General features: G+C 38.4%; 1 protein-coding gene across 1 annotated transcript in view; it reads left to right on the top strand.

The window, feature by feature from the left end:
• ITFG1 (integrin alpha FG-GAP repeat containing 1) overlaps positions 1 to 15,284 on the top strand; it is a 297,020-nt gene that overhangs the window by 214,353 nt on the left and 67,383 nt on the right. Inside the window, 1 exon segment of the mRNA XM_017880291.1 lies at positions 8,894 to 8,937. Coding sequence (XP_017735780.1) covers positions 8,894 to 8,937 — 44 coding nt within the window.

The raw sequence follows: 15,284 nt of genomic DNA, 5'->3' as shown, positions 1-15,284 counted from the left end.
AACCAGCATGATAATTAATCAAGGGTTAGTATTGTTTCTCCTTGAATCTGTGGTTGCAAAAAACAAGGAAATGCATACTCTATTTGTATTATGTAGATACCCCTTTTTATAACACATATATATGGCAAATATGTATATTTTTTTCATGTTTAATACCTAGTTTGACTTTATTGTATAAAATTTCTTAGTGGAGAAAAGATGTGGCAAAGTTAAGGTTACATTTAAGTCTTATCATGTGATCCTAATGTTGTAATGTGAAACTTCAAATTTGACAGGAGGTCTTGTGAAAAAACAAAAACAGATGCAAGAACCGAGTTTTTAACTTATTATATACAAAATGAAAGAAACTGTTACATGATTTTTGAATTAGCATTATGTGGTTGATACTAATGTGATTATGTAATAGCATAGATTATGTAATACTCTATGCTAACCAAGACACAGACATTTTATCTTATACAGAAAATAACCCAATGATTCATCGATTTCTCATCATCTATCATAGTAGGATAATGTGTTGTTTAAATGAGTTAGTTTCTTGTTGCTTGTTGAAAGCAGTGGCCACATAGTCTTGCAAAAGAGTTCCATTCACCTTGTGACTGTGAATATGGGCCGAAGCTTCAGTTCTTCAGTTTCCTCTTCAAAAAAAAAAAGAGGAGGCGGGAGGCAAGGAACAATTAGAATTATTTCACGGTCTTGATATGAAGATTAAGGAAGAGCATTTGTAAAAGAAAATTCATGTGTTCACAGCTTGGCACTTACCAGAAGATCAATAAGTGGTCTTTTTAGATGTTTGATAGTCTTTTCTGGAGAATAGTTTCATTGTGTACATCAAAAGCTTTAAGATTGAACCCAGAAATTCTGTTTTATGCATTTATCCCAAGGAAATTGTCAGAGATGTGCCAAAGATCTATGTATAAATGTACCAGGTCCATAAAGCTGATCTTGCCAATAGTGTTTTTAGGAGGAAAAAACATTGGGGTATGAGGAGGGGAAGAACCTAAAGATCCTAATAAAAAGAAGGGGTAAATACACACACAAACAATGGAATACCATGCAATTATGTGGTTGAAGTAATATTGTAATTACACAATAATATGTAGTATGATTTCATCTACATAATTTTTTTTTTTTTTTGAGGCGGAGTTTGGCTCTTGTTGTCCAGGCTGGAATGCAATGGCACGAGCTCAGCTCACTGCAACCTCCACCTCCTGGGTTCAAGCAATTCTCCTGCGTCAGCGACCCTAGTAGCTGAGATTACAGGCACGCACCACCATGCCCTACTAATTTTTTTGTATTTTTAGTAGAGACAGGGTTTCACCTTGTTGGCAAGGCTGGTCTTGAACTCCTGACCTTAGGTGATTCATCCACCTTGACCTCCCAAAGTGCTGGGATTACAGGCGTGAGCCACCACACCCAGCCTAAAAAAATTTTTTTTTTTTTTTTTTTTTTGAGACGGAGTCTCACTCTGTCGCCCGGCTGGACTGCAGTGGCCGGATCTCAGCTCACTGCAAGCTCTGGCTCCCGGGTTTACGCCATTCTCCTGCCTCAGCCTCCCGAGTAGCTGGGACTACAGGCGCCAGCCACCTCGCCCGGCTAGCTTTTGTATTTTTTAGTAGAGACGGGGTTTCACCGTGTTAGCCAGGATAGTCTCGAACTCCTGACCTCGTGATCCGCCCGTCTCGGCCTCCCAAAGTGCTGGGATTACAGGCTTGAGCCACCGCGCCCAGCCAAATTTTTTTAAAAGTATGTATGTGAAGTATGTATGTGTATTAGTCTGCTCAGGCTTCCATAACAAAATACCACAGGCTGAGTGTCTTCAACAACAGAAATTTATTTCTCACAGTTTTAGAAGCTAGGAAGTTAAAGATCAAAGTGCTGGGAAGGTAGATTCACTCCGAGCAGCCTCGCCTCCTGGCTTCTAGGTGGCTGCCATCTCAGTGTGTGCTCACATGTTCTCTTCGTGTGCATTTAGGTAGAAACAGCAAGCTCACTTATTAGGAGACACTGATCCTCTCCCTGTGACCTCATTTAACCTTAATTGCTTCCTTAGAGGCCCTGTCTCCAAGAACAGCCACATTGGGGGTTAGGGCTTCAACATATGAATTTGAGGGAGGGGGTACTCATTCAATCCATAACATAAAGAGGAGTAAATACACACACACGATGGAATACCATGCAATTATGCATAATTATGCATAATGTAAGAGACAGGACAAAACCAAACTTTGTTCTGTCTACTCTCACACAATCACTAGCACACAGAATACTTCATCTCTGGTCACCAAAATATGTAGGGATTCTGCCTTCCCCCTCCATACACCAACCAATCAATTCTGACACTGTCTACCAAGAGGTAGTCTGTCAGATCCCACAGGTTGAGGGCTCAACCCCACAAGATTGCCCCACATTGCAGATGCCAATCACAAGTCCCAGGTCAGGACCTGCACTTCTAACTAACTGGCTATGAATCAGGCTTCCCATGACCGCCTCCTTGGGTTTGATTTGCTAGAGCAGTTCATAGAACTCAAGGAAACAACTTACTTACATTTACCTGCTTATTATGAAAGGTATTACAAAGGATACAGGCAAACGTCCAGATGGAAGAGATGCACGGGGCTGGGTATGCATAAGGCCATTTTTGAACATGATGTAAATGAAATCATACAAGATGTGCTCTTGGCACCTGGCTTCATTTGCTCAACACTATGTCTGAGATTCATTGAACACATTTATTTATTTAGAGACAGAGTCTCCCTCTGTCGCCCAGGCTTGAGTCCAGTGGTGCAATCTCGGCTCACTGCAACCTCCGCCTCCCAGGTTCAAGCGATTCTTCTGCCTCAGCCTCCCGAGTAGCTAGGATTACAGGTGCCTGCCATCACTCCTGGCTAATTTTTGTATTTTTAGTAGAAACAGACTTTCACCATGTTGGCCAGGCTGGTCTCGAACTCCTAATCGCACACCTCGGCCTCCCATAGTGCTGGGATTACAGGAGTGAGCCGCCATGCCCAGCCCAACACATACTTTTAAATGGAACTTTATGAAACATATTTGCATGCGTCTTGGGTTTTTTACCTTAATAAAGTATAAGCCCCCTTACAAGTCAGCGCGTACAGGCCTCCCTCATTCTTCTGATACCTCCGTATCATTCCATAATGTTATATATGTTCCACAATTTATTTCGCTTTTTATCTCTTAGATTTCATAGACATGAGTTGAGGAGACTGTGTTTTTAATGTTAATCAATAATAACAAATTATATTCCCTGAAAGTTGTAGGGATTTATATTTTCACCAGCATATAACACTATCTAATTTACCACACACTCATCTGAGAGTCCTAAATTTTTATTTCACTAATGAATTTGTTTTTAAAATAAGTAATGCAGATGGTCTATTAAAAATTTCACAGGTGTGTGATAAAAGTAAGTCTCCCTTTTACTCATCTCCCAGTGATACAGTTCTCTTCCCAGAGACAACCTCTTTGTATCTAAGATATTGTATGCATATACAAATATATATATATGTATAATATAGAATACATTCAGTAGTTAAAGAAGCAATTGAAACTTCTTTAACTACTGAATAGTATCATATAGTATGGTTACAACATAATTTAATGAGTTCCTTACTCACATATATCATGTGGTTTTCAATCTCTTATTATGAATACCACTGTAATGAATATCCTGTAGAATAAATTATTAAAAATGGAATTGTTAAAACATATATATTTTTAAATAAACATTTTATTGAAATATAACATACGGAAAAGTATACATAAGTGCACAGGTCTATAAATTTTAACAGAGTAAACATACCCATACAATTACACCCAGATCAAGAAACAAATACTACCAACATCCAAAATGTGCCCTCCAGCCCCTTTATTAGTTACTAACCCAGTTCACCTAAAGTAATTGCTACTATAATTTCCAGTACCACAGATTAATTCTGCCTTGTTTTGAATGTTATATTATATTTTTTAATAGTTGTCCCTTCACAGAAATTGTATAATTTCCTACTTCCACCTAACTATATATATGAAAATGCTCTTTTCCTAACACCTTCAACAACCCAAGGGGTTATTAAACTTTTTTATCTTTGCCAGTTAGGTGAAAATATGTCCTATTTTATTTCATATTTTCTTATAATGAAGTTCAGCATCTTTTCATATATTTAAGTGCCATTTTTATCTTTATTTCGATTTATAGTCCCTGTCCTTTCTTATTTTCTAATGGATTTGTAAATGTACTGTAGTATATATTAAAAAACCCTTTGTGAATATATTTATTATTTTCCCTACAGACAATTTTATCATGCTTTTCTTTTTCACCTATCTCTTGGAAATAATATTGGTTTTTTCCTAACTAGTGCAGTTGAGTGTCTTTCTCAGTGTTTTTTGATTATTTACATTTTCTCTTCTAGATATTGCTTCTTGAAATCCTTTGTTTTCTATTGGATTATCTTCTGATATCTAGAAATTCTTTTTATATTAGCAATAGTATCTCTTTATACTGTTACATCACAAAAAGTTCACCCCCTTTGTCAGTAGTCTTTTAAAATTTTATGGTATCTTTCTTATTTTGTAACAGCTTTATTGAGATGTAATTCACATACCATATCATGACCCATTTGAAGTATACAATTTAATGGCTTTAACATATTCTCAGAGTTGTGCAACCATCATTGCAATCATTTGAGAATATAGTCATCACGACAGAAAGAAACCCTGTACCCATTGTCTGTCACGCCCCCATCATCCCCCAGCTCCAGGCAACCACTCATTTACTTTATGTATCCATCAATTTGCCTGTTCTGGACATTTCATATAAAAGGGGTCATATTGTGTGACTGGCTTCTTTCACTTGTAGCAGGATGAGCCGCAGACAAAACTCCTCAGACACCGAGTTAAAGAAGGAAGGGGTTTATTCGGCTGGGGGCATCGGCAAGACTCCTGTCTCAAGAGCCGAGCTCCCTGAGTGAGCAATTCCTGTCCCTTTTAAGGGCTCACAACTCTAAGGGGGTGCGTGTGAGAGGGTCGTGATTGTTGGAGCAAGCAGGGGTTACGTGACTGGGGGCTGCATGCACCCGTAATTAGATTGGAACAAAACAAGATAGGGATTTTCACAGTGCATTTCTATACAATGTCTGTAATCTATAGATAACATAACCGATTAGGTCGGGGTTGATCTTTAACTACCAGGCCCAGGGTGCGGCGCCGGGCTGTCTACCTGTGAATTTCATTTCTGCCTTTTAGTTTTTACTTCTTCTTTCTTTGAAGGCAGAAATTGGGCATAAGACAATATGAGGGATGGTCTCCTCCCTTACACTTAGCATAATGTTTTCAAGATTCATCCATGTTGTAATATGCATTCAGTACTTTATTCCTTTTAATTGCAAAATAATATTCTGTTGCATATATATTCCAGATTTTGTTTATCCAGAGATCATTTGATGGACATTTGGATGGTTTCCACCTTTTGGCTATTATAAATAATACTGCTATGAACACTGATGTACAAGTTTCTGTTTGGATTTTTGCTTGTTTGTTTTTCTTGGACTATGGCTAGAAATGAATTACTGGGTCAAAGGAGAACTTTATGTTCAGCCTTTTAAGGAATTGCCACATTGTTTTCCAAAGCAGCTGCACCATTCCACATTTCCATCAGAAATGTATGAGAGTTCCAGTTTCTTCACATCTTCAACAACATTTGTTATTCTTGGACTGTTTTATTATAACCATCTTAATGTGTATAAAATGTTAACTCATTGTGGGTGTTTTTTTCTACCATCTTAACCATTTTTTAAATTGTGGTTAAAAAAGTGTCACACAAAATTTGCCATCTTAACCATTTTTAAGGTATAGTTCAGTAGAGTTATGTATATTTGCATTGTGGTGAAACACATTTCCAGACCTTTTTCTTCTTGCAAAACTGAAACTCTATACTCATTAAACAGCTCCCTTTTTCCCCTTCCCCCTAGCCCTGACTAAGCACCATTCTACTTTGTCTCTGAATTTGACACTTTAGATAACTCATTAAATGAAATTATATAATAATAAGTGGTTAGATAACTCATTAAATGAAATTATACAGTAAGTGGAAATTATACAATAACTGCTTATTTCTCCTAACATAATGTCTTCAGGGTTCATCCATATTGTAATATGTGACAAGAGTTCCTTCCTTTTTAAGGCTGAATAATATTCCATTGTATGTATTTACCATATTTTTTTCATTCATCTGTCAGTGGACATTTGGCTTGCTTCCGCCTCTTGGCTATTGTGACTAATGCTGCCATGAACATGGGCATGCATCTCATAATGATTCTGCTGTATATTTTTCTGATAGCTAATGATGTTGCGCATCTTTTCATGAGCTTATTGGCCACCTGTATATCTTCTTTGGAGAAATACCTATTCAGATCCTTTTCCTATTTGTCAACTGGGTTGTCTTTTTATTGTTCAAGTTTAAGAGTTCTTTTATTATTTTGTCTTTGTCAAATATGCATTTTATATAGGGAGGTAAACTCTAACTTTATTTTTTTCCAAGTAACCAATTATCCAGCACCATTTATTGAATAATCTACCTTTTTTTTTTTAGACAGGATCTCCCTCTGTCACCCAGGCTGGAGTGCAGTAGCATGATCTCAGATCACTGCAACCTCTGCTTCCCGGCTCAAGTGATCCTTCTGCCTCAGCCTTCTGAGTAGCTGAGACCACAGACGCGTGTCACCACATCTGGCTAATTTTTTTTTTTTTTTTTTTTTTTTTCTGGTAGAGAGAGGGTTTCTCCATGTTGTCCAGGCTGGTCTCAAACTCCTGAGCTCAAGTGATCTACCCACCTCAGCCTCCCAAAGTGCTGGGATTACAGGCGTGAGCCACTGTGCCTAGCCTGAATAAACCATCTTTTTTCCTCCTTTAACAAGTATTTATTGAGCAAATATGTTGGGTGAGACCCTGAGAAAATAAGGATAAAATGATGCAGAGGTAATATCTGTGTGCAAAGACATATGTGTGCGTAAATAACTGGGTCAGCAAGATAATGGTTTAAATGAAGGCTTGTGCAAACCATTTTGGAACAATTGGAAAAGAGCTACCAATGTCTACCTAAACTTTAGGGAAGAAGATAAAAGGAGAGTGAGAAGTGAGGGTTTTCATAATAAAAGAGTGAGAACCAGGCACTGTGCTGGGGAAGGACATTTAAACATTGAAAACTGCTTGCTAGTGTAAAATACTTATTTCACTGTTTCCTCAAGTTGAACTTAATGCAAATATTCTATAGTAAATGAACAGGTATTCTCTTTTGTGATGAAATATGTCATGCTTATTTCTTGGTGCCTTTTACCTTACATAGTCTATGTCTTAGTCCATTTAGGCTGCTATTAACATAAAAAAAAAACCTGGCCGGGCCCGGTGGCTCACACCTGTAATCCCAGCACTTTGGGAGGCCGAGGCAGGTAGATCACAAGGTCAAGAGATTGAGACCATCCTGGCCAACATGGTGAAACCACGTCTCTACTAAAAATACAAAAATTAACTGGGCGTGGTGGCATGTGCCTATAGTCCCAGCTACTAGGGAGGCTGAGACAGGAGAATCGCTTGAACCCGGGAGGCAGAGGTTGCAGTGAGCCAAGATCATGCCACTGCACTCCAGCCTGGTGACAGAGCGAGCCTCTGTCTCAAAAAGAAAAAAAAAAAAAAAAACCTTAGGGTAATTTATAAACAACAGAAATATATTGCTCACAGTACTTGAGGTTGGGAAGTCCAAGGTCAAGGCACTGGCAAATTCAATGTCTGGTAAGGTCTCACCTCTGCTTCAAAAATGGCACCTTGTTGCCATGTCCTCACATGGTAGAAGGGGTCAAGAGAAATTACTGGAGCCTCTTTTGTCAAGGCATTAATCCCATCATGAGGATGGAACCATTGTGACTTAATCTCTTCAGAAAGGCCCCACCTCTTAACATTGTCACATTGGGTATTAGGTTCCAAGATAGGAATTTGGGGGGATACCAACATTCAAATCATCGCACCCTGCCTAAGACAAACATTTCTATTAGAATGATTGTCATTCCATAGTCTTGTAATGTAAACAAACAGAATAAACCATTTTCTTCTGGATATATGTAATATACAGACAAATATTCATAATTATGAAAATAATTTGTGCTTACCGAGAACTATCAGCTCTTTATCTTATAACATGTAGCATTTTTAAATAATAGCATATAGTGTCTGCTTTCTTATCAAAGGTATCACTTCACCAAAAGTGGTAGAAATATGGTTTTATTTCAGAACTCATATTATTTAGAGATTGTTCAGATATTTTAACCTATTTTTGCTGATTATAGAATAAATGTATCACAAAGTTATTTTTGTTTGTTTGTTGTAGACTCATCAATTATTTTATAGTTATGCTCTCTATATTAGTTATCAAGGGTACCCAAAATCTTTGACTCAGAATTACATAATGGGAAAAGTCTAGTTTGAGATATAAAGTGCTGAATGCTCTATTTGTTTTTCTTAGTATACATTTTAGTTGGTTCTCATTTGGCACCCCTCTGTCAGAATCTAAGTTATCCTTGGAATTTAGCTAACTAATTGGAAAACAGAACCAACAGGTTCTGTTTTAGGTATGGTATGATATAATCATAATTTATCTCACCTATATAGTTCACAAAATAGTAGCATCTCGACACTTCAGGTTTTTGAAATATTGGTATAAAGTGAACAACAGAACTTTAATTTGCTCAGATCTAAAGAAATGGAATTGGTTTCTGCTTGTGATTATGAATCAATAGAGTATATTAATGGATCTTAGGGAGAAAATTAGAGCTCACTTTAAATATAAACTTATAATAGTAATAATTGCCTGTTGTTTATTTTTCCACAGTTCTTAGTGGTCTGTGTTCTAATGACTGTCCTCGTAAGATAACAGTAAGTAAACTTAACTCTGTTATAAATATGTCTATGAAAATTCTCTGTATAAGTAGAATCACGCAAAATAGTTGTTACAGATTATAATCAAATATCATTATTATTTGGCAGTAAAGAATCCTTCATTACTCAAGAAAACTGTGCTGAAAGTAAAGTACCTTTCCTAAAAAAAGTCTTACCTGAAGGGTCGTCTTTATGAAGCCTTTTCTGATATCCTTAAAGGAGTGACTACCCCTCCAATTATTTTAAGACATTTTGGCATTTATAATGTTTCATTACACTTGTTTAGATTAGATGCCTCTCCACACAGGACTGTAACCCCCTGAGGTCAAGAACCATGTCATCTTGTGTACCTGTATAGGTCACAGAGCCAAGTATATAGTAGGCAATTAGTGACTTTTTTGTGTGTAGTCTTAATATTGACTTGCTGTCTAATAGAATGTTTCAGTGAAATAACAAATGTGAAAATAATTAGTTTTTGTCAGAACCAATTCATGTAAACTGTAATAAGAATATTATATTTGAAAGTATGCATGTGTTTTTGTGTGTGTACAGGGAACTGTTTGGGGTCTTTGTAGTAATCCTTGTTTCAAAAGAAATTAGCCAGTGTTTAAAGATAAGGAAACTGAGACACAGAGAAGTTAAATTATCCAAAGTCATGGAGCTATTAAATAGTGGAACTGCAATACAAACTAGATGTTCTCATTATTGTCTCATATTCTTACAGTGTCATTAAACATTACATTGACAATATTTTATGTATAGTTGGGAAACTTCCCATATTTAAGAAGTGTGGAAACAGACCTTGACACAGGGATATAATCTAGATTCAAATTGGGGGCAACACCTCTGAAGTAGTGAAGAAAGCAGCAGTGGCAGAAGGAGAAGATGCATGGGGAGCTCTGGAGCTAAGATGATCCTTCAAATGTGGCCCGAACTGAGCCAGAGGGGCCCGGCCTTTGAACTCTTGCATCAATCACACATCACATCCAGACAGGCCTCCAGGAAAGTGTTAACATTTATATGAGGCAGCTCCCTTTGGCTAAGAACAATCTCCAGGTAGGAACCCTGCTGTGAGCTATTAGCAGCCAACACATGCCAGCTCACGAATAAGTGTGTAGGTCCTGAAGAGAAGATCTGGATGAGGCATCACCACAGTTGCTGCCGCGTGCATGTGAATGTTTGGTCCAACCCATATACTTTTATATCACTGTAAAACTGTGGATGGGATTCATCAGCCTAAAGATTAACTTGGTCATTCAGGTATTATCTACCTACTTTGTGAAACATCCAGACCTACATTTCTCCCTCTAACTAACCATATCTCCATTCTGTGACTCTTTGATTATTGCATGGTTATGCAAAGAACTTTAAAAAGTTATAGTTGAAACCACTGATTTTACTTACAAGTTCTAGATGAAAGTTTGATAGTGAGTGCTGTATAGCCAAGGTAGGTGACACTTGTTTTTTTTTTTTTTTTTTTTGAGACAGAGTCTCACTCTGTCCCCTAGGCTGGAGTGCAGTGGCGCAATCTCGGCTCACTGCAAGCTCCACCTCCTGGGTTCACCCCATTCTCCTGCCTCAGCCTCCCTATTAGCTGGGACTACTAGGCATCCTCCACCATGCCCGGCTAATTTTTTATATTTTTAGTAGAGACGGGGTTTCACCATGTTAGCCAGGATGGTCTCGGTCTCCTGACCTCGTGATCCGCCCACCTCAGCCTCCCAAAATGCTGGGATTACAGGTGCAAGCCACTGCACCCGGCCAGGCAGGTGACACTTCTAAGATCCATAAGGCTTCCTGTCTCCTTATCTTAAAATATTAAGCCACTTCTATCTTACAGTGAACAGAACCATTTGGAAAGTCACATAAGTAAAGTCCAACATGCAGAGCTGCCTTTGTAATGACTACCCTTACCGCCCAGCACCTTTGGGCTTTTCTGCAGATAATGTATCTGCCTCCCATTAATTCATTTATGACTTTCTTTGAAATTAAGATCGTGTTGAGCTGCCCTTCACATATATCATTTTCCTTCTCTCTGATATTTTACTGATACCATAGATCACAATTTTATCAGCATGTAAACAAATGCACAGTGTACTTACCCAGTATCACAAATGTCAAATGTATGCCCACTTGTGAAATTATTTACTTCTTGAAAAAGTGGTTCTTCTTCATATTCCTTTGACATCAGATCATAGTAAAAAGTGTTATAATGGATGTGACCCAGTGTGAAACAGAGAGAAAATGTACATCCCATATAGTATTCTCTACCACTTGAGTTAATTCATGAGTTGAATAGCTCTTCTGCTGGTTATGTGTTCTATCACACCTGATAAGGCAGACTATCAGGTGTATAGAAAGAGGAAAAAATTACTCTGCTCATGAACCGATCCCACCCATATTCCTTCATCTCCATTTTGAAAAAACTTCAGAGTGTTTTATTCATATTCAGTTTTAGCTATTCACTCCCATGGCCATAGCCCGGACCTAATCTACCAGAATGGTTTCACTTCTGAAACCCTAATTTCATTTATCCAACTCTAACCACAGCCTATTTTCCAGCCCTCCCACTCTGTTACTCTAATTATACCTGTTCCACTTTAAAACCATTAGTCTCTCCACCTGTGTCAGCCCACTATTGTCTTTACCTACCTCCTTATTTAGTTACCACACACCAACATTACTTCTGCCAGTACCTTGAACTCCTATAAAGCACTGACTTCCCACTGTACCTGCCTGGGAGAATTTCAACCCTGGGTTAGTCCAGCTATCTCTTATTCCCTCCTATGCCTAGGATACTGGGCATTTCTGAAGAAAAACCTGTAGCTCTGCGTATTGGCACGGCCCCCTCTGTATTAGTCCATTCTCACACTGCTATGAAGACATACCCATGACTGGGTAATTTACAAAGAAAAGAGGTTTAATTGACTCACAGTTCTGCATGGCTGGGGAGGATTCAGGAAACTTACAATCATAGTGGAAGGCACCTCTTCACAGGGCAGCAGGGGAGAGAATGAGTGCCAGCAGGGAAAATGCCAGATGCATATAAAACCATCGGATCTCCTGAGAACTCACTATCACGAGAACACCATGGGGGAAACCACTCCCGTGATTCATTTACCTCCCACCAGGTCCCTCCCATGACATGTGGGGATTATGGGGATTACAATTCAAGGTGAGATTTGGGTGGGGACACAGCCAAACCATATCACCCTAATTCATGGTTTTCAACCTCACATGAGCACTTTTTGTATTATATCACAGTTTTATATGGAATCCCAGTCATATTTTCTTCCATTTCTTTTTTCTGGCTTCTTTCAAGATTTTCTCTTTGTTTTTGATTTTTTGCAGTTCAAATATGATATGCTTGAGTATAGATTTTTTCAGTATTTATCCTGCTTGGTGTTCTCTGAGCTTCCTGGTTTTGTAGCTTGAGGTCTGTCATGAATTTTGGAAATTGCTTAATCATTATTACTTCAAATATTCCTTCTTTTGCCTTTCTCTCTTTCTTCTTCTTATATTCCTACTATGTATATTTACACCTTTGGCATCTTCAAGCTTAACTGATTCTTTCTTAGGTCATGTCCAATCTACCAATGAGTCCAATAAGGCATTCTTCATTTATTACAGTATTTTTTATTTATATTTCCTTTTGATTCTTAGTTTCCATCTCTCTGCTTACATCAACCATCTGTTCTTGTATGTTGTCTAATTGTTTCCATTAGCAACCTTAGCATATTAATCATAGTTATTTTAAATTCCTCATCTGATAATTCCAAAACGTCTGCTATATATGAGTCTTGTTTTGATACTTGCTTTGTCTCCTCGGACTTTTTGTTTTGTTTTGTCTTTTGCCTTTCAGCTTGCCCTGTAATTTTTTATTGAAAGCTGGATATGATGTGTTAAGTGAAGGGAACTAAGGTAGACAGACCTTTACTGTGGAAGTTTTAAGGTTGATCTGACTAGGAATTAGGCTGTATTTACTGTTTGCAGTAGCTGTTGTGTTAGAGATAAATATTTCCTCTAGTGTCCTTGTTTTTGTCTCCTCTGGTGTGTCGGTTTCCTTCTTAAATGAAAGATAGCCAGTGATGACGAGCATTTTTTCATGTATCTGTTGGCTGTATGCATGTCTTCTTCTGAGAAATGTCTGTTCATATCCTTTGTCCACTTTTTGATGGGGTTGTTTTTTTCCTCGTAAATTTGTTTGAGTTCTTTGTAGGTTCATCACTGGCCATCAGAGAAGTGCAAATCAAAACCACAATGAGATACCATCTCACACCAGTTAGAATGGCGATCATTAAAAAGTCAGGAAACAACAGGTGCTGGAGAGGATGTGAAGAAGTATGAGCACTTTTACACTGTTGGTGGGACTGTAAACTAGTTCAACCATTGTGGAAGACAGTATGGCGATTCTTCAAGGTTCTAAAACTAGAAGTACCATATGACCCAGCCATCCCATTACTGGGTATATACCCAAAGGATTATAAGTCATGCTGCTATAAAGACACATGCACACATATGTTTACTGCGACACTATTCACAATAGCAAAGACTTGGAATCAACCCAAATGTCCATCAGTGACAGACTGGATTAAGAAAATGTGGCACATATACACCATGGAATACTATGCAGCCATAAAAAAGGATGAGTTTGTGTCCTTTGTAGGGACATGGATGCAGCTGGAAACCATCATTCTCAGCAAACTATCACAAGAAGAGAAAACCAAACACCGCATGTTCTCACTCATAGGTGGGAATTGAACAATGAGATCACTTGGACTCTGGAAGGGGAATGTCACACACCGGGACCTATTATGGGGAGGGGGGACGGGGGAGGGATGGCATTGAGAGTTATACCTGATGTAAATGATGAGTTGATGGGTGCTGACGAGTTGATGGGTGCAGCACACCAACATGGCACAGGTATACATATGTAACAAGCCTGCACATTGTGCACATGTACCCTAGAACTTAAAGTATAATTAAAAAAAAGAAAAAGAAAAGTATTACGAGGAGACTTGGTCTCTTTTCTCTAGTAATACAGCTTAAAAATCTCATAATTAACATAATTAGTTTTTTTATACTTATACTTTCAAAAAAAAAATGAAAGATAATGTTTGCAGTGCTTTGGGCTGTAATTCCCTGTTATACAGGAGCCCAGTTGATGAAGTACTGGGATAGAAAAAGTGTTCTGTCATCTTATCATTAGGTCTCACTATTTTAGTGAACCTGTGTCCCTGGGCTGTGACCTTCACAAGTGCTTCTCAGCTTCCCTGTCTTCTTAGGTGACACAGGAAGATGAGACGGAGCTGAAGTTGAGTATTTCCCTTTCCCCAGGTCAGTTAGGCTTTTATTAAACCCAAGTCAGTTAAGCTCTAGTAAAAGTTTTCTTTGAAGGCAGGCTGTTAGGGAGAACAGAGAGCATGTTTCAGAATGGTTACCTTCTCATGCTGCTGCTGGAAACATGAAGGTATTTTTCTCCAGTCTTCACAGTGAGAATCTGGTTGAATTCCTGGAGGTAAAACTCACAAAAGTGTAAGTGTGAGGGTTCCCCCCTGCCCTGAACGCTTGGAGTTTTGAATACTCAAGCTAGTCTACACGGAGCCTCCAGCAGTTTTTCAGTTAGGTCTTCTTACCTGTATTGACTCCATCTTTGATCTTCTGCTCTTGGGCTTCTGCTTCTTGTAAGCTGTGACTCTGTTTCCACTTGTCTATCTCTCCAGTTTGCAGAGTAGCAGTTTGTCCTGTGACCTTAGTTCTCTGAAAGATCTACGAAAAGTTGTTGATTTTCTATTTCTTTGCTTTTTTCTTATTAGAACTAGAGTGACAACATTAAAGAACTTTACATGTCGGACCAGAAACTGGAAGCTCTCCTTGCATTGTTACTGGTTTTGCTTTATTTGAAGTTTGTTTTTGTCCGTTTTACTTCATGGCTTTTATCAGTGTATCTTCCTGTGTGTCATTTATTGCTCTCTATCTTGATTTTTTTAACTTTTTAAAAATTTGTAAACATCTATGAAAGTATAAATTAGTATAATAAAACTCCTTGGCTGGGCACAGTGGTTTGTGCTTGTAATCCTAGCACTTTGGAGGCCGAGGCAGGAGGATCACTTGAGCCCAGGAGTTTGAGACCAGCCTGGGCAACGTGCTGAAACCCCATCTCTACAAAAAATACACAAATTAGCTGGGTGGTGGTGTGCACCTGTACCTGAGCTACCCAGGAGGCTGAGGTGGAGAATCACCTGAGCCTGGGGAGGTAGAGGCTACAGTGAGCCATGATCATGCCACTGCCCTGCAGCCTAGGCAACAGAGTAAGACTGTCAAAAAAGAAAAAAGAAAAAAAA

Source organism: Rhinopithecus bieti, unplaced genomic scaffold (assembly GCF_001698545.2).
Source record: "Rhinopithecus bieti isolate Rb0 unplaced genomic scaffold, ASM169854v2 scaffold_12138, whole genome shotgun sequence".
Classification (NCBI taxonomy): domain Eukaryota; kingdom Metazoa; phylum Chordata; class Mammalia; order Primates; family Cercopithecidae; genus Rhinopithecus; species Rhinopithecus bieti.
The sequence above is the reverse complement of the archived record's forward strand: the minus strand, read 5'-3'. Positions and strand labels throughout refer to the sequence as shown.